General features: G+C 49.5%; 1 protein-coding gene across 5 annotated transcripts in view; it reads left to right on the forward strand.

Annotated features, from left to right (window-relative positions):
• The window catches only part of KANSL1 (KAT8 regulatory NSL complex subunit 1), a 76,550-nt gene that overhangs the window by 52,452 nt on the left and 4,849 nt on the right, over positions 1-19,249 (forward strand). For 3 of the 5 annotated variants that reach the window (XM_064733464.1, XM_064733463.1, XM_064733465.1), the window contains 10 exons: positions 1,019-1,160; positions 4,562-4,666; positions 7,994-8,109; positions 9,447-9,636; positions 12,648-12,813; positions 16,142-16,324; positions 16,628-16,786; positions 17,071-17,222; positions 18,432-18,550; positions 19,137-19,194. In XM_064733464.1, coding sequence (XP_064589534.1) covers positions 1,019-1,160; positions 4,562-4,666; positions 7,994-8,109; positions 9,447-9,636; positions 12,648-12,813; positions 16,142-16,324; positions 16,628-16,786; positions 17,071-17,222; positions 18,432-18,550; positions 19,137-19,194 — 1,390 coding nt within the window. The remainder of the gene's footprint in view (positions 1-1,018; positions 1,161-4,561; positions 4,667-7,993; positions 8,110-9,446; positions 9,637-12,647; positions 12,814-16,141; positions 16,325-16,627; positions 16,787-17,070; positions 17,223-18,431; positions 18,551-19,136; positions 19,195-19,249) is intronic. The other 2 variants (XM_064733466.1, XM_064733467.1) reach the window with 2 other exon arrangements.

A 19,249-nucleotide genomic window follows, 5' to 3' on the forward strand; every position in this document is an offset into this window, starting at 1 on the left:
GAACTCAATGATTTCTGCTCCTTCCCATCTTTGCAGCTGGGGCTGCCTCAGTACAAAACCTCATTTACCACGTGCTGCTTGTGCTGTCGTGGCTGCTTTCAGCTCTGAAATGGGTTAATCTCAGCAGAAGACTTTCTGGTTTGATTTTGGAGGGAACATCTGGACATTGCTGTGGCTCCCCTGCCCCACATGCTCTGGCTGGTTCAAAATTCCTGCACAGAAGGAGGGGGGGAGATGGGCAAAGGGAATTATTTTGTGATTAATTTCTTAATTGCTAAGCATCCAGATGTGGCAAAGGCTTTGTGCAGCAACATTGGATTTGTCAGCACTTTCTGCTGATGCTTTGTTTCCACACCATGTCGGGGTTTTCTTCCTTTCTGGGAAACCTTAATGTTTATCCACAGGAATCAGTGTGCTTAGGGTATATTTTCATGACACTGTGGCTTTTAACATGGAGAGTGGAGTTGTGGATTTATCCATTCCTCACCGTCTCTGTGTTCCTGTCTGCCCTGGAGTGCAGCAGTAGGGATTGAGGGTGGTTTGATGACATTTGACTTTATTTCCTGGCTTCTTTATTTGCTTGGTCCATCCATCAGATGCAGAAATCAGGGTTGCTTTGCAGCACACCATTGCAGGGAGCAGCTTGTGCAAGGTTGGCCCTGTTGGTCCTCTCCACCTTGTAAACCCCAGCAGTGGTGGTTGTGAACTTGTCACTGAGGTTTAATTGTGGTACACAAGTTTAATTGTGGTACACATGGTATGAGCTGTGTTCAGGTGGATTTGGGGACTGATGCCAGAGACTTTTTTTGAAGACTTCAGTCAGTGGGTGCCAGCAGATGTTGGAATATTGCTCTGCAGACACACAGCCCTTGCAGCACATCTGTAATTATTCGCAGTGGTGAGATGGTATCAGTCCTGCTATCCAGAACACAGCTTTTGCTCTGTCTGTCAGTTCTCCAGGATTTCTGTGTGCTGTGTAATTCAAACCACGCTGAGAAGAAGTGTGTGTGTGTTGCAGGAGGCGGAGGGCAGAGTGGAGGTGGGCAGCAGACCGCGCCGCCATCGTCAGCCGCTGGAACTGGCTGCAGGCCCACGTGTCGGACCTGGAGTACCGCATCCGGCAGCAGACGGACATCTACAAACAGATCAGAGCCAACAAGGTGAGGGGTGGGCATGGGGCGGGGCAGGGTGGGACGGGATGGGGCCAGGATGGGGCAGAAATGGACAGGAATGGGGTAGGGATGGGATGGGGATCCATGGGATGGGATCCATGGGATGGGATCCATGGGATGGGACAGGAATGGGGTAGAAATGGGGCAGGATAGGGCAGAAATGGAGTGGGATGGGGCAGGAATGGAGCAGGATGGGATGGGATGGGATGGGATGGGATGGGATGGAATGGAATGGAATGGAATGGAATGGAATGGAATGGAGCAGGATAGGGCAGAATGGGGCAGAATGGGGCAGGAATGGAGGAGGATGGGGCGGGATGGGTTGGGATGGAATGGAATGGAATGGAGCAGGATGGAGTGAGATGGAGCAGGATAGGGCAGAATGGGGCAGGAATGGAGGAGGATGGGGCAGGAATGGAGCAGGATAGAGCAGGATGGGATGGAGCAGGATGGAGTAGGATGGGGCAGGAATAGAGGAGGATGGAGCAGGATAGAGCAAGATGGGATTGGATTGAGCAGGTTGGGATAGAATGGGACAGGGATGGGGCAGGAAATGGAGCAGGATGGGACAGGATGGAGCAAGTATAGAGCAGGATGGGGCAGGACAGGGCAGGAATGGAGCAGGATAGGGCAGGATGGGATGGGGCAGGAGGCCTTTGGCCACTGTGCTTCTGCTTTGCCTCCCAATGCCTCCCTCTGACACCAGAGAGTGCAGATGTGAGGTCTGATGCTTTTCCCTCCTGCCTCTCTCCCAAAGCAGATTGCAAAGCTGTGACTAATTGTAATGCAATTTGGCATGGGCTGAGTGTAATTCCTGTCCCTGGTTCAGTATGATAACGTGAAGGGAGCAGTACCTTGCTTTAGAGTCAGTCTTTGGTGCTGTTGCATGTGTGATGCTGTTCCCCATCACTCAAGCCTTTCTCTCTGATATTTTTTTAAAACCTTCCCATTTTCTTTCTGGGAGTAGCTGAGGATGGGGATAAAAACAGCTGAGATTTAGTGGAAAAGGGAGTGGCCTGTGGAGGAAGTTAGTTCAGATGCTATCTGAACAAGCTTAAAATTGACTCTGTTCCTTAAAAAAAGATCATTTTTTGGTGCTGACCTTTCTCTGTGGAAGGTATTTTTTTTAGCATTGCTCTCAGATGGTGGGAGAATGGGGGAGAGCAGAGAAGGGACGAGGAAAGGATTGTTATGGAGACTTGTCCAGGCATGCACATCTAAATGTCAGGCCTTGGAGGAAGGAATGTCTGGAGTTTGTGGCAAGAAGGCTCCTGGTATTGCATCAACTGAGAGATGCTCAGGAATTCAGCCTGGCAAACGCCTTTCCCAAGATGTGTGCTGCTCTGGGGTGGTGGGGAGAGGCTTCCAGGGGGTGGAAAGCAGGGCAGGGAGGCTGGACTTTGATGCAGCTGTGCAGGAAAACAGCCTTAATTGAATGAGTGAGTGAGGGCTCTAAATGAGTAGGTGGAAGAGCACGGCTTGTGAGCAGAATCCATTACTGAGATTAGGGCAGAAGGCTTCTGGGAAGTGGGCAAATGAATGATTCTTCAGAAAGAATCATCTTCCTTCTGTCTTAGAGCTGACAGTGCAGCGTGGTTTTTAGTACAAAATACAAAATAGCTGAAGGTTTATATGCTAGAAGTTAAAAAATGAGAAAACTCAGGTAATGATGGGGAAGGTTCAGGGCTTTCACCAGGTGATGGCAGCTCATGAAATGGCCTGATAATGATTACAAACATCCCCTGGGCTTTTATAGGGCTACAGCTTCAAGGTCTGAAAGGAGGTTCTGGCCAACAGGATCATCCTCTCTGATTTGTTCAAACCAAAACTCACCTGTGGTACCCCAATACATGAATTTAAGATAAAACATGTTGCTTAAGGTGCAGGGGCATTCAGAACTTGAGAGTTTTGGGTAGTGGCTGTTCTGCCTGAAGAAGAAAAATCCAGAACCATGAGTATCACTACCCCATCTCTGATAGAGCTTGCTGGAGATTATTCTTGCACCCAGCTGTTGTTATCTTGATGTCATTGAGCTCTGGGATGTTGTAAAACAGATTCTGTTTGCACCAATGAAAAACTACAGACCATCTTAAAAGGGCTTGGAACAAGAATAGGAGACTGGAGAAACAACCCTGTGTTTCAGTAACACAGGAGCTTGTTGGAATGGATTTGGCTTCAAATTGTACAAGGAAAACAGTTAAAGAATTTGGAAACACCTTGTTTTTTCTATCAATAGAACTTAACTCCAGTTTATTGGGCCATAAGGAGGTTAAAATGTAGCTGCTGCAGGAATTCAGAGTTCTCCAAGTTCTAAAGTTCAGAGAAATTTTATTACATTCTTTTTTTAGTTTAATTACCTTTATATGTTAGAGTTTACATCCCAGTGTACCCGTCAAGAAAGACACATTGCTGTGTCAGATCAAAGCAAGGGAAGGACGAGGCAGTCAAAAATAACCCTGTGTTTTGAGGGTAAACTGCTGCCTGGGATTCTCAGCAGGAATTGTGCTCTCAGCACATTCACATCAGCTCAGTTGGTGAGAAGGGGAGGAAAACACCAAATCAGGGAGCGTGTGCTCAGAGCTGCTTGTGGAATACCCTGTTTGCAGGCACTTAAAAATAGCAGGGAAGCCTTGTGGCTGTGTCCTCTCTGCAGATAACGTGCCCAGGTTCCCTCCAGGCTCACTTTGCTGTGACACATTGTGCAGCCTCCAGAATGATGATCTGCCTGTTCTTGGTCTGAGCAGCCCCTTCACAGTTCCTTCTTTGACCAGATGCTGCTCCCTGGGGCATGTCCTTGTCCTGGGCTCTGTTTGATAGGTTCCATCAACTCCCTGATCCCTTGCACATTTTGCCCTGCTTTGTTATAATAATATAGCCCAGAATATGCATAATTACAATGATTTTATTTCACTTTGTGTTCTGAGAGCAAAGCAGTCGTGCCTTTAGGTTAAGCCTCAGTTAAACAGAAACAGAACAGCATCTGTTAAACCTGATAAAACAATGCTCAGCCACTGTGCTTTGTCCCACTAAGTTTATAGCAATGTCTTTCTTTCTTTATTGAATTTTTGTAAATATCACTTTTTGAGGGGCAGGGGGAAGTCTGCTGAGAGTAACAAGGTGGTTCATTTCCATCAGCAGCTCAGAATTGTTTGCTTGGCTGTGGCAATTTCCCCTGTGCAGGGGAGGGCAGGATGGGGACAGGCTGTGAGCTGGCTCCAGCCCTCTCTGAGTTCAGCTGAGATGCCAGGGAAGGCCAGGCAGCAGGGATTGGCTTTGGCATCACATCTGGAAGCCTTGGTGGGAAGGAATTCAGCGTGGGGGACAATGAGGGTGCAGTTTCCCTGTGATCACCAAAGGATCTGCAGTTCATTGCTGTTCCTCTCTTGCAGGGGCTGATAGTTCTTGGTGAGGCTTCGCCCCCTGACCCTGCAGTAGATGATTCCTCCCGTCCTGTTAGAGCTGAAGTCAGGCTGGAGCCTGGGGCTGAGCGCCTGGTAAGTGCCACCGTGGGGCTGAGGGCTCCAGTCTGGGGAGGGAGAGCTCATCCCTCAAGCTCTGGGGCACAGGATGCTCCAACCATGGCACTGGGCTCGTGAGCAGCTCCTCTCTGTGACTCCAGGGGGGAATCACTGGTCTTGGTCTGAGCTCACCCCCTCCTGTGTTGTTTTGGGGTTAATAAACAATAGGATTTAAACACCTTTTAGAACAGAGTTCCTGGGGGTACCTTTGTAATATGCATTAGCATTTTGTGAAGCTTTAAAATCCTAACTAATCCGTTCCCTCCAGCAAAAAAAGTACCTCAAACTGAGAGCAGCGTGATTAGCAAAGGCTGCTAAAGATGTGGCTATTTAATATCTGCCTGAGCATCTGAGCATTCCCCCTTGGAAAGGGCACTAATGATTGCAGTGAGATGCACTGGAAACTATGCAGAGTGCCAGGTATTTATTATTTAATACAGAAATGTAGGGCACAGACTGAAGGCTTGATCGTACTGTTCATCCTGCCTGTGATTGCTTTGGATCCTGGGGGATGCAGCAATGCATTAAAATGGAGGGTTTGCAACTTGTGGTCCCTGAAACTTGTGCAGGTTCTACTTGGCACTTTGTTGTGGCCACTCCTGCAGCCCTGTGTGCCTTCTTAGGAAGGAGAGGGTGTTTATTCTCCTTGCACACTCCCAGCTCGTCTGTGACACTGCTGGAAGTGTCACCCCTGGAACCGCCGCCTCCGGCACCCAGCCCCTGGCTTTGTGCTTAATTAGGGCTGCTCATTAGGGCAGGCTGTTGAGTCAGAGCCCTGATCTGCTCCAGCCAGAGATTACCCAGAGACTGAGGGCTCTTACTGGAAAGGGATCTCCTGGGCCTTTCCTGGAGAGCTGCTTATCATTTTGGCACCCTCCAGGCCTTTCCCCCAAACTGTAAGAGTTACAGACACATGTGCAGAGGGAGGAATCCATCCTGTCTCATGCCCAGCTCCCCTGGATCTCCTCCTCCCGTGAGTGCCTCGGATCCGTGTCCTTGGGCATCGCCTTCCTACGTGGGATGGGGCTGATAATCCCCAGAGGAACTAATCCTATCACCAGTGGAGGGAAGGGCTTTGCAAATAAGGCCTGGGAATATCTTGTGGGAAATGGAAGCTCAGTAGGTGAATAAATAGTTCTGTCTGAAGATGGAAATGACACGAAGCCCTGAAGACATTACTAGGCGGTTGATTTTGGTTCCTTGGATTGCTTGTCTAGTGAAGGGCTGCACTTGATATTGCCCCCTAATTAAATATTTCTAGTGACAGGTGAAGGTCTGAACCTGCCTGCTTTTGTTAGGGTTTTTTGGGAATCCAGGGGACATTCCTGCTGTTGTCTCATGACCTGCCTGCACACAGCTGCTTTGCTGCCCTGATGTGCAACAGCAGATGGGCTACAATTGAATCTCCCACGCCCTCCAAGATTCCCAGGGATCCAAAGGACCTGGGCTTGCAGACCCAAAGCTCACAGAGGAGCTCAGTCAGGAGCAGGGTGTGACCCTGGTGCTGTGGATGCTGCTCTGGATCCCAGGCAGCCCTGGAGGACAGCACAGCCTTGGGAGGTGCACCAGGAGCTGGCAAAGAGTGAGAGTGCAGGAGGTGTTGGCTCTGCTACACCCATCCCAGGGTGATAAAGGGAGCCTGGGCTGCTCCTGATAAATACACATTGGATTGATCTTTCCAGCTTCTCCACAGGAAGCTGAGTCCCTCTGTTCCTATCTTGAACCACCAAGACAGAGCAAACTCTTGGGGAAGAAGTTCCTCCTTTAAGACCCTTTCTGTAGAAGAAAATGAAGGATTTCAAAAGAGCTTATGAGTCATGAGTACCCGCCCTGCTGCGCCAGGGGTGCCTCCGGCGGGTGTCACGTGGAGGCTCAGCCCTGCCAAGCCTCTGGAAAGCAGAGGGAAAGTGCTCAGCTCCTGCATGACTTCACCTGGCTGGGCTGCTGGGTTTACCTGATGTCTCAGGTGTGAGCTGATCTCGCTCCTCCATCTCTCTGCATGGCAGAGTTGGTCTCATCCTGTCTTAGCCTCCCCCACAGGAGAAACATCTCTTTTAGCAGAAGTGTAAAAACCCCGGCAAAGTTCCTCAAACAGGCCCAGGCAGAGGTTGTGTGAGTTGTTGAAAACAGCCCTTCCCGGGGTGACTCAGGTGTCTGCTCCTCTGGAAACCGTTAATCCAGCAGTGCCATGGCCTGGCTTTGTTGTTTATTGAGTTGGGGGCTGTTTGCTGGGAAGATTTAATCACCACAGTCCAGATGGGTTTGGGATGGAGTCAGGGCCAAGCAGGGGGCTTGCCTGACCATCTGTGTGGTGACAGAGCTCTGCTTTTGCCTTTTTTCTTGGTGCTTGAACCACATCACCACTGTGTGTGCTCAGAGGGGGAACCCCAGCGAGAGACAGGGCAGGGAGTGTAGGAAGTACCACACAGAGGAAGAAATAGAGTTTAACCCCAGGGAGGAGCATGTCTGACACCAGAAACAGGGGGCTGCATGGGAGGGACTGAAGGTGATGGATGCCAGAGGTTTGGACACACTGGTGGGCTGCAGGGTGGGGAGCAGGAATGTCACTGGTGGGAGGTACAAGGCCACTGTGTCCTTGGAGGCTTGGTGACAATCGTGCTGCTCCCTGCAGAGCCTCAGGCAGAAGGGATTGGGGAGCACAGTGGTTTTAACTCAATTTTTACTCACTTTGCTCTACCAAAAAGGTGTTTCCAGCTTTGTGTTTATGCAGCACTTTCAGAGTTACAGACTCGCCCTGCTCCCATCCCAACCCCACAGCCTGGGTTCACACTCATTTAAAACACTCCCTGAAATGCTGTTAGGACTCTGTTTGCACAGGTATAAGTTAAAATGCAAATTCAGTTTTGCAAGTCAGTTCCCCTCTCCCTCCCTCCCTGTTTTCCCCCAAAGTGCTTCGGCAGGAGCTTTGGCTCAGACCAGAAACCAAACTGCAGGAGAGACTGCAGAGCTTTACAGGTGGTGATGAACTTGTTTGCCCCATGGAGACAAAATGCTGAAATCTCCTTAAAGCCCTCAGCCTTTCATGCTCCTGGTTGCCTGAGGGGAATTAAAGTCCTTTGGATCTTGCAATGAAAGAGCTGCCATGTATCCATGCTCTTGCTGTCCCTAAGATCTCCTTGTGTCCCTGCTCTCCTGTTCATGCAGTGACTTCTGAACCCTGCTTTGAAGTCCTGTGTGGAAACCCATGGCTACAGTGCAGAATCCTCAACCAGAACCCAGTTATACTAATTGTGGCTATTTAAAAAGTTTTTATTTACTTCTTTTTTTCTCACCCTTCTTTAGAGTGTGTCTGGATCCCAGCCCCTAGAAAGCTTGGGAATTTCTGCTGCAAATACTCCTGAATCCCATCCCACCAAGCCCTGTGGAGCACCAAGACCTGTCAATGGAGTTATTAACACGTAAGCTCTTGGATATTCTGGAAGAGTTTGCATTTATGATCTTTGCAATGTCCCGTTGGAAGCCAGGCTGTAACTGGGTTGGTAATGGTACAGATGGTGTCTTTTTTCAAAAAAGTACAGTAGTAGATCATGCCTGGAAACATTTTGGAGGAGATTGCTTGCTTGAGGTTTTCTGCTGCATTGTTTTGCTGAAAATGGAATTAAACTGAGCTGTGTTTACATGAACAAGCCCTGCAGGCAGCTGTGCACTGAGCATGGGCAAAACTTGTTTCTTTATGAGTAGTTTTAATACATCTGCAAATTGTGTGATTCAAAGGTACTAATGCCCTGCTCCAGAATTATCTGTAACCACTGACCCACTTTATTGGAGTTATGTAGGAATCCCATTGATTTGGGGAGTAAAACTTCCTAAATTCTTCATTTCTCCAGGCTGCTTTTGTTGACAAAGTCTTGAAGTGGGTAAATGAAAACAAGTGAAAGACATTCCTTGATGCTACAGGGTTGAACCACTTGAAAACCCTTGAAAAACGTTGCACTTGCTCAGTGCCTTGAGGAGGCAGGGATGAAGAGAGGGGAAAAGGGAAGGAGGAGGGAGGGAGGGTTGGATCCTGCACCGATGTAATGCGAGCAGATCAAGGAGCCCGTGGCTGCAGCTGGAACACTGCAGGCTGTAACAGAGCCCTTTGTATCCCTGCAGCCTTTGAACTGCACAGCCTTGGACCACAGGGCTTTAATGTTTTGCATTTTTAGAAATGAAACACTTGCAGAAGAGACATGAAAAGGTTCTGTAGATGAGGTGCTGCTGCGCTGGGATCTGCTCGGGGCACGGGGCATTGATGCCAGGGCTGCTGCAGCCTTTGTGCCTCGCAGAGGTTGATGTTCACTCTGCACCTTTCTGGGGTCACTGCTGGGAGCTGGCACAGGTAGAGATCTCAAATATCCAGCAGAACCAAGTTTACATCGGGGTTAAATATTTTTTCTACAAAATTATATGTTCTCTGGCATTTAGACTCAGAAAACCTCTTGTCTAAAGATTCCCCAAATTCTCATTCTGGAGGAAGCTGTATTCTAGGGTTAAAGCTGTTCTGGTCTAGAGTGGCTTTTGCTCTGTGGCTTTCAGTGCTGTTTTTTTTTTGTTCAGAGCTTCCAAAGGTATTTGGTCAAAGGTTCAGTCGTGGGAGAGTGGAAGGTGACAGAAGTAAAAGCAAAAAATGGAGTTGGTTTAATAAATCCTGTTGTGCCATGAACTGCAGAGCTCTAAACTCAGCTTAGGTGCAAACCACGAACCTGCTGTGTGAATAACTGGGGTTTTCCTGTTCTCCTCTCCTGCGGGGCAGTCTGCAGCCTGGCCTGGCAGAACACGCTCAGGGAGATGGCCAGGAGGCCGAGGAGCTGCTCCACAAGAGGCAGCGCCTGTCGCTGGTGCCCGCGGACGGGACGTGCGTGGCCGCTCGCACCCGCCCCGTCCTCAGCTGCAAGAAGCGGCGCCTCGTCCGACCCAGCACCATCATGCCCCTCTCCAAAAAGGTCAGTCGGCTCTTTTCTGCTCTTATTTGTCTTGTAAAGATGGAGAAAGCAACAGGAAGGAAGAGCAGGACAGCAGGGCTGTAAAGGCTGTTGGAAAAACAAAGGAGAAAAGTGGTAAAGGGTTGGAAGATTTTTCTTTGCTGTCACTGGGGAGGGAAGATGCTGAACTCGTGAGTTTTCTTAAGCCAACCAACCTGAGGTGAACTCAAGGCCAGGTAGGTCAGTGTGGCACAGTCTGAGCAGGAGAAAGAAGCCCTGAGAAGTGAAGTATCAGGAAACCTTAACTCTGAGACAGGAATTAGCAAAGCCCCAAGAACTCATTGCTGCTGCTCAAGGGAAAACCACATTCATCCCAGGCATACGTGGGATGAATGCCCTGTCTCTTCCTGTTTTGTTTTCTTTATTACTATTTTTTATACTCCTCTCCCTAATGCAGAATTCATTCAATGGAAATGCAGTTTATTGCCTGCATGAAGAAGGGCCATGTTTAATTCTTTTTATTTTCTCTTAGGAATACCATAAACTGTCAGTTGGAGGGAAAATAGTGAGAAATGAAGGAAATAAGGGTCTTTATTTGTGCATGCAGAACCATAATGGCAAAAATCCACTTACCTTTGAGACAAAGTGTTTCAAGTCTAACTTTCCCACAAGGGCTGGGGGGTTTTCACTCTGCGGATGTTTTAAAGAGAAGCTCCAAAAGCAGCATTTTTCTGAGCAAAATAGATTCTTCCTCAGCTGAGTCAGCTTTAACTGATCACTTATCTGCAGTTTTATCTGGGGTATTTCTGGGAGAGCTCTGCAGTGATTACTTGCAAGATCTTCAGTGATTTGGAAGTTGCTGAACATTCTCGTGGTGGATGCTGCCTTGTGCACTCAGTGCTTGAAGAATTGGCTGTAAATTCTGTGTTAGATCTTTGTTGTTGTCATCATCAAATACATTTGGTAATCAGAGATGGTTCAGAAGAGCAGTTCCAGGGATGAAAGCAGCAGAGAGCAGGGGATTTCTGAGCCCTCCTCCAGTCATTCCAGAGACAGCTGAGTCATGGCCAAGTCGTGCTCCAGAAATACCATGTCCAGTTCCCTCCACTCCCAGGCCCAGCAGAAAGTGGCTGTGGATTGAGCTTTGCCACCTGCACTGTGGAGGTTTTGATCTTGTAATGTTTTTGTTGTTTTCCTCACAATTTGGTGCACAAATTTATGGGAATTTCTGCCCAAAGCTGGGGGCAGCCCTTCAGCTGACACGTGGGCAGAGTGGCAGGATTGTCTCTCCTCTTGCACAGCCATCCTGGTTAGAAAGCCCTGTGGGCTTAATCTTTAGTATTTTTTATTAAATAATTAGTTCCCAGCAGTGGTAGAGCACTGCTGATTCATGCTCATTTTTGGATCCATCACAACCTCCACATCCTCTGGGCAGAACTTGCAGAGGCAGCAGCACAACTGCTCAGTTACCCCTTCCTTCTCTTCTCTGGGCACTGCCTTTGCTTCTTGCATTTGCCCTCAGTGAATCACATGTGATTTATTTTAGATAATTTCTCTTAACTTGTAACCAGGAGTGGGTTTCCAGCTCTTTGCTTCAAGCAGCCCTTCCCAGTTTAGTGGTATTTGCTGTGGATATTCTCTCCCATCCTTCAAGTCATTCATGGAAATTATTTGAATAATTCTGACTCAGAACAGGCTTCTGCAGGATCCAGTTTGATCCATTCTTCCATTTTGGTGGGGAATCAGGGGTTGTTTTCTCTGCATGGAGTTTATATCCAGTTGTGTGTCTGCTTGCAGTGGTTTCACACAAATTAAGTCTTTATCAAGTCTATAAATCTGTGAATTGTGACTCTGTCCTGGATTAAGGAACAAGGTTGAGAACCACCTTTGTCACTCTGTAGATGTCCCTGCAAGTGTCAGCTCTTGGCATATAATGATGGCTCTGACCCACTGGAACTAAAAATGGCTTCTCTGCCCCTTCTCTGACAGCAGAATTGTGCTGCCTCATGGTTTTTATAAATGAGGTTTCAACCTAGATAAAATTAAACACTTTTAGTCAAATTTAGCAGCTGTTAAACTGTCTGTGCTGGTAAGTTGTAGTTTTCAGTTGTGTTTATGCAAAGTGAAAGCATCCTCTCGTGAGGCCAGACTAAATTAACACATTCTGTACAAGGTAGAAAAAAAAGGGGGGGTGTGTGTATATATATATATATATATATATATATATATATATATATATATATATATATATATATATATATATAAATTATCTATATATAATAATTACCTATATTGATTATATTATCTATATATATATATAAATTCTGTACAAGAGAAAAAAAGGGGTTGCATGTATGGGTGCATATATATATATAAATTATATATATATAATTACATATTATATATATAATTAATTTTGAATACACTATATAATTAATAATGAATATACTATATATTGAATGTGCTATATATACTATATACTATTGAATATAATTAATATTGAATATACTATATAATAGTGAAGATATATCATTAATATTGAATATACTATATTATTAATAGTGAAGATATATCATTAATATTGAATATGCTATATAATTAATATTGAATATACTATATAATTAATAGTGAAGATATATAATTAATATTGAATATACTGTGTATATATATTATGCATAATAAGTATAATTTTAAACATTATTTTTAAAATGTCACATAACAGCTATTTAATATTATAAATAATTTTGACAGTGTTTTAAAATATCACATAATAGCTGTTTAATAATAAATTCTATAGAAATAAAATGAATTTATTATATATTAATTGATAATCAAATTTAGCTATAATCTCTAAAATGCAGGTTGATTTTAGCTATTGTATGTACACGTACAGTATGTATTTATATATACATGCAGAAGGAACATTCAGACAATTACGCTGCTTTTTGGGTGTTTTCAGTGAGCTGTCCCGGGGATTGTGCTGTGTCCCTGGGCTGGCTGTGACGTGTCCCTGTGTCCCTGTGTCCCCCCAGGCCCAGCGGGGCAGCCTGGCGCGCTGCAGCTGCGACGTGAACCCCTCGTGTGCCCTGTGTGGGAGCCGCAGCCCCAGCACGCTGGAGATCCAGTACGACGCCCCCCTGCTGGAGCGCCTCTCGCAGCTGGACTCCTGCATCCATCCTGTCCTGTCATTCCCAGACGGTGAGCACGGCTCCTGCTGCCTCTGGGGAGGTGCAGATCTGCTGGGGCACAGCCACACCTGCTCATCTGCAGCTGGGTTGGAGAGGGGAGCCTTGACTGGAGTAGGAGGTCACAGCTGGGCTCTGTTGAGTTTTGGGAGTCTCAACCTGCAGCCTCACTCGTGGTGGGGAAACCGAGGCCTGGGAGTCTATTGGAATATGTATCCCAATATAACCAGTTAGATGGTGCCTAGGCCAGTTCTGACCCTCGCTGCTTGGCCAGAGGCAGCACTGTGGTGTTTTACCCCAGAGATACCTTGGCTGGCGGCAGAGTGCAGCGGGGCACAAGACAGGACTCCGTTCTCCTCAGGAGAGAGAGCTTCTGGCGATAGTGGAGAGAAAGGGAGTGGATTCTGCTAGAAGGTTGCCAGATGTTTATTCCATGAGTACAGAGATGTCTGCACTGGGCCACTGCTGCTAACAGAATGGAGGCCGCATGGTCTCATTAACATTTTAAACTCAGGGCAGGGGAAGGGGAGGGGACAGGTGAGCCACCCACCAGGTGAAGGGGCAGGGTCTCAAGGGACTAGGGACACCTATCACACGACGCCTTGCTGGTATGTTAGCCTGATTGACAGGGCACACTCAGCGAGGGGCGAGGGGGAAGGGAGAAGGTAAAACAGGACATTGCAACACACCACAACAGGAGTCCTTCCTGGGAATTGCCTCTGGGGCTCTAAACCACTTGGGAGATATTTGCTTTCCATGAGTTTGTCCATCTGTGTAGAATGATTTGTGGATTGGTTCGTCACAGGAAATCCTTCTGACCTCGTGAAGAATTGAAAATGATCTTCCATGGTTCGGTGGGCACAGCAAGAAGGGATGTTCCTGTTAGGACACTCAATTTCCTGTGTTACAGCTTCAGGGTTAATCAGCATTAAGAGAGGAATAATTAACCAGCCCTGACCGTGGGCTATTCACAAATTCCATGTGTAGGGACTTTTCCCGAGGGAAGAGTAGTTTCCAGGGTCTTCTTTAACTGGTGCTTTTATCAGGAGAGCTGGGAAATGATTGGGTCACATGGTTCCTTGTCTTGGTGGGAGTTCATGGCTGCTTGGGGTGGGAAATTGGGGCTGCCCCATCCTTGGAAGTGCCCAAGGCCAGGCTGGGACAGTGGAAGGTGTCCCTGCCCCAGCCATTCTGGGATTCTCATGCTGGCAGGAAGGTGTGTGGCCTGCCTTCCCATGGAGGTGTCAAATGGTTGGTCTGGGATAAGTCACTGAGCTAATGTGTGTGCTTGGGTTTAAATTCCACTTTTCACAAACTTTTTGTGACAGTGGGAAATGCAGGGAGTGTCTGGGAGCAATTAGTGTGGCCTCTTTCATTAGCACTATATTTAAACCAGACTAAAATAGTAAATTGGGGCTATTTTTAGCTAGATCCCTCCCCTCCCAAAGACACAGCTCTGATCAGGAGTGCTCAAGGAGCTTAATGAACTCCTGAAGCAGGAATTTATTTTCTGATTTCACAGCACTTGTGATCCTCTATAGTGCTAAATCAAATATCCTGGGAAATGGGGAGACAACCTGTTGGGTGCTATTGCAGCAGAGGCACCAGGCAAATTATCCCATATTCTTCCCATTTTCAGAGCTCCCTGCAGCTTCCTCACAGGGTAGATGATCAGTTCTGGCTGCATAAGATTAAAAAACTTTGGATTTAAAACTAATTGGTGTAAAGCTTAAACACCTGTGCAGGAATACCCATTTCCCAGTACTGGTGACCTTTATTTGCTTCAAGCAGTTGGCTGGGGTTGATTTTTGGGATGGGGGTGATCCCTGTCCTAGAGAAGAGGCAGGTAACGTGTTCGGGTGGGGAGATGGCAGTGCCTGGTGCTGTTGGTGTGCTCTGAGGTGTCTCTGCACAGCTGTGGGTGAGCCCAGGGTGCTGCAGTGTGTGCAGGGTTCCTGCTGCCCAGGGCACAGCTGTGAGCATGTGCTGACTTTCACTTTGAGCCGGCTCTGGGTGCCAGCCGGGATCTCCAGAGCAGTTTGCCAAGGGCAAAACTGCCAGGCACTGCAGGAGGAAAAGATCATTTATTCATTTATTCCCCTGGCAAGCAGGACCCAGCCAGCGAGGCCTTGAACCCCCTGTGCTTGTGCTCCACCAGAGCTTTGTCCCTTTCCTTTCAGGGTGTGTGGGGTTTTTTGTTGGTTTTTTTTTTTTTTCTGGTTTGATTTCTCGCTGGGAATTTTTGGATGATGTAATAACCTTGGAGGGAGGATGAGCGCTGGGCTCACTGTGGTTGCCATCTGCTGGTCCCTGGGAGCCCTGCACTGCTTCCCGAGGAGCAGGGGGAGGAGGGATGCTGGCACTGCTGCCAAACCAGCAGAGAACTCCCTTCCTGCTGGCAGCGTTTTGTCCTGGCCTGCTCCCCCTCCCTTCAACCTGTCCCCTCCTTCCACAGATGGTGTGGGATGGGAACTGGGAGGAGAAAGCAAAAGATGAGCAGAGAGCAGAGGCCATTTTGCCCAAGTCTGGCCGCTCCAGTGGATGGCAGCATCCCTGAAGGACTGGCCTGGCCCCCTCTCTGGTTTTTGGGACATGTCCCCACAGGCAGCAGTGATGGCCAGAGAACTGCCATCACCCTGTGACTGCCCTTCCTTAGCAAGGGGCTGGCTGACAGCTTTAACCACCAGGGTACTTGGAATGGAGCTGTCCTGGCTTTTTCCAGGGAGCCAAGTCCCCCCCAGCTCCAGCCCATGCTCTGCCAGCTCCATCCTCTTGGCCTGCCTGGATCTGCTGGGGCTTTCCAGTCCCTGAAATTGGGAGGGAAATACTGGACAGGGGTCCAGCTACCAGCCAGGGGTTCCTCCTGCCCTTGGGGCCTCTCAGGTGTGGTCACACACAACTTCTCATGGCTGAGGTGCCACTTCAGGCAGATTTACACGCTGCAGTGCCTGGCTGGCTTCTGGCTTGGCTTGAAATTGAGGATTTAGGCTGAATTTCTCTTTTCCAGCCCAGATTTGGTGCTGAGATACCTCAGATTCTTTGAGGTAGCACCACATGAGATACCTACAGAGGTGAAGACGCTAGAATTTTCTGACTTAAAAAACTTTGCCAGGATATGCTTGGGCTGTGAAACCTGTAAGAATTTCACAAAGACCTGCAGATTAGAAATGTTGGGACCTATTGCAGGTCCTTCCTGAACATGGGGAGAGTGTGAGGAAGCCTGACAGTCTGTGCTTGCATGTTCATCAGGGGCTGTTCTTACTGGGAGCACTGGGGGACATTGATGGGACCACAGCTCTTTGTGCATGATTAATTTGAATTAACGCTCTGTCCCCCTGCAGATGTGCCGACGAGCCTGCACTTCCAGAGCATGTTGAAATCCCAGTGGCAGAACAAGCCCTACGAGAAAACTAAAGCTCCCAAGAAGCTGTCGCTGAAGCACAGAGCCCCCGTGCCCCCCAGCCTGGCTGACCCCGCGCGCAAGGACCGCCACAAGCTGGTCAACTCCTTCTTCACCGCGGCCAGTAAGTGCTGCCCCTGCCCCACGAGGAGGAGGAGGAGGAGGAGGAGGATGCCCTTCAGTCCCGCTCCCAGGGGTGAGGCAGGGCTATGGCAGGGCTGCAGGTGAGCTGTGTGCAGGTGCAGCTCAGGTTTGTAGGGACCTCCCCGTGCTCGGTGTCAGCCATGCCCACAGCAGTGCCACAGGTCTGAGCACACCTCCCCAGCCACCCCCGTGGTGTGGGCAAACTGTGCCCCAGTCTCCTGTGCCAGCAGAAAGAGAGGTGAAAGCAGGCATTTCATAGCTCTTTCTCTGTTCCCCTCCTCAGAGCGCTCCCATCAAAAAGCCCAAGCAGACAAGGCACACAGGCCGCCTTTAGACGATTTTTCGGCCGTGTCCAAGGCCGAGAGAGCGCCAGAGCGCTCTGCCCAGCCTCCTGCCTTTGACAAAAAGCGATTGCGAGACTGCTCATCTGAGAGGAGTGAAGGTAGGCCCCCAGGGGCAGGCGTCTCGGGGGGAGCTTGGGCTTTGCTGCATCCCCAGCCTCTCTGCCCCACAGAAAGGGGGCACGCACTGCTTCGGGCCGAGCCGCCACCACAGCAACGCCTCGTGTGCTCTAACCTGCTTCTTCCCCAGGGCAGCCCCTCAGAAGGTGCTTCTCTTTCCTGCAAAGTGCTCCTCAGTGCACATGGTCCTTTCCACTGCCACCCCTCGGGTGGGCTGGGTTGTTTTGCTAATGTTGTTGTTCGTTTTCTCCCCCTCCCTGTGCAGTGTTGAAGCACCACACGGACGTCGGTGGCCCGAGCTACCTGTCAGCAGCTGTGACCCCCACCCCTCACAGCCCCATAGCTCGGCAGCTCTCCACCTCCTCCGAGGGCTCTGCTCCAGCCAGCTCTGCTTCCCAGGGCACCTCTGGCACTGCTGTGAGTATCTGCTGCCTTCCCAGGGCTTCTGGGCTCAGTTGGTACACAGATTTTGGGCTGGGAGTGCTCAGTGTTCCCCTTGTCACGCTGGACCCTTTGGTTCAGCTGCTGCTGGGGTTGCTGGGTGGGTGTTGGGGGTGTTGGCTGTGCTGCAATTCCAGGTTCACCATCAGCTCAGCAGCTGCTGGTGAATGTTCCCCTCGGTGTCACCAGGCTGTGGATGGGATTGGGGTCACAGGGCCAGGGCACAGCAGTGGTGCTGGGGATCTTCCACCTCTGCACCATCTCCAGCAGTCTCTGAACTCTGACCATCTTCTGAGACACACTGACACTGCCACAGTGCTTGAGGGTGGCACAGTGTGGGACCTTCATGAGCTCTGTGAGTGAGCAGAACCTCCCTCCCACGTCAGCAGAAGCCCTTCAATGAAAGACTGAATTCTGCTGAGCTCACAGGTGTCCAGTGAAGGATTTGGCTTCTTTCTGTCCCCGCCCCCCCCCATTTGGTAGTTGGGGCCAAAGCCTGAGCTGGATGTGACCCAGGGAGAGCAGAGCAGGACTCATTGAGCCCCCTGCTCCAGGCTTGTTGCCATGGGTGCATCTGGGTCCCCACTGGGTTCCTTCACTGCAGAATTCAATTGTTCCATCACCAGCTGTGACATCAGGGTGTCAGAAGAACCCGGTGGTGGTTCAGCTTGAGTGTGCTTGGTGTTTTGGAGGAGAGGACAGCCCATCTCAGCAGCTCTGCCACCTCAAGGAGGCCTTTCCTTGGCTCTGCACACCCACCCTGGTTTTCTCTTGCTGCTTTTCCTGCTGTGCTTTCACAAGCTCGTTCAGAAATGCCAGCTGAAGAGGTTTCCCTCCCTCAGCAAGAGGATTCCAGGCCCTGGGCTCCACACTCCGGGCTCAGGGGTGGAGCTCCTGTGTTCAAACGTCCCAGGCAGCTGCGGGTCTGTGGGGGCTCCCCAACCACAGGGTCAATCCTTGCTCTGGGCAGCCACACCTTGGGATTTGGGTTTCCTTGCTGTAGATTTTGGGTTGGGGCAAGCAGTAGGGGAACTCTAGTCTGATCCAAATTGATGTTGGCTCTGAAGTGTCCGTAGGTCAGACAAGGTCATTCTGTCCTCTTCCCATCAGTGACTTCCTGTGATGACTTTCCCACGTGCCTGACCCCACATCCCTTTCTCACATGGTTCTTTCTCCCTGTTGCAGCAGCCGAGGAGGAGGAGGGGTGAGAGCTCCTTTGACATAAACAACATCGTCATCCCCATGTCCGTGGCTGCCACCACCCGCGTGGAGAAGCTGCAGTACAAGGAGATCCTCACCCCCAGGTACTGCCCCAGCCCCAGAGGGAACCCACAGTGCTTTGCTTCTTCTTGGGAATAAGGGAAAGGCTGGAAAACTGATCATGCCATTGCTGGAGACTGGCTAAGTTAGGGAGTGTTTTCTGTGAGGGGCCCTTGGCCATCAAAGCCTGCTCAGCTCAGTTCTGCTCAGTTTAAAGTCAGTCCTGGTTGTCTCCTTGTCTTGCTGCTAAGTCAAAGGTCCCAGTGGTTTCCCAGCTCTGCAGGTGCCTGGCCTGGGTTAACCTTGCAGTTCTGCCTCTCCCCAACTTCCCTCTGTCTTCCTCCTGGTCGTCTGTGCTCTTCCCTGGCCCATTTCAGCAGGGCAGGAGGGAGCCTGTGGGAGAAAGAGAAGGAAATGCAGCAGCCTCTGCTCTGCTTCCTCTGCCCCTGGGGAGCTCCAGCTGTGCTGCCAGACCACCGAGGAGGTCTGGTGCTTCAAACTGAGCCTAAGTGTGTTGTTCCTCATGGCAGGGTGGAATTTTCCCTTTCCCAGAAGCCAGTGTTGGGAGGGGAGGGGGATGTGCAGCTGGTTCTAGCTGTGCCCTGAGTGATGCCCATGGTTGTGTTGCAGCTGGCGTGAAGTTGATATCAGTGCTCTGAAAACCAACCCTGAGGAGGACAACGAGGAGGTAAGGATTTTATTTCCCAGGTAATGTGGGATGAGGCTGGTGGTAAATGAGCAGT

This window comes from Zonotrichia leucophrys, chromosome 27 (genome assembly GCF_028769735.1).
Source record: "Zonotrichia leucophrys gambelii isolate GWCS_2022_RI chromosome 27, RI_Zleu_2.0, whole genome shotgun sequence".
NCBI lineage: Eukaryota > Metazoa > Chordata > Aves > Passeriformes > Passerellidae > Zonotrichia > Zonotrichia leucophrys.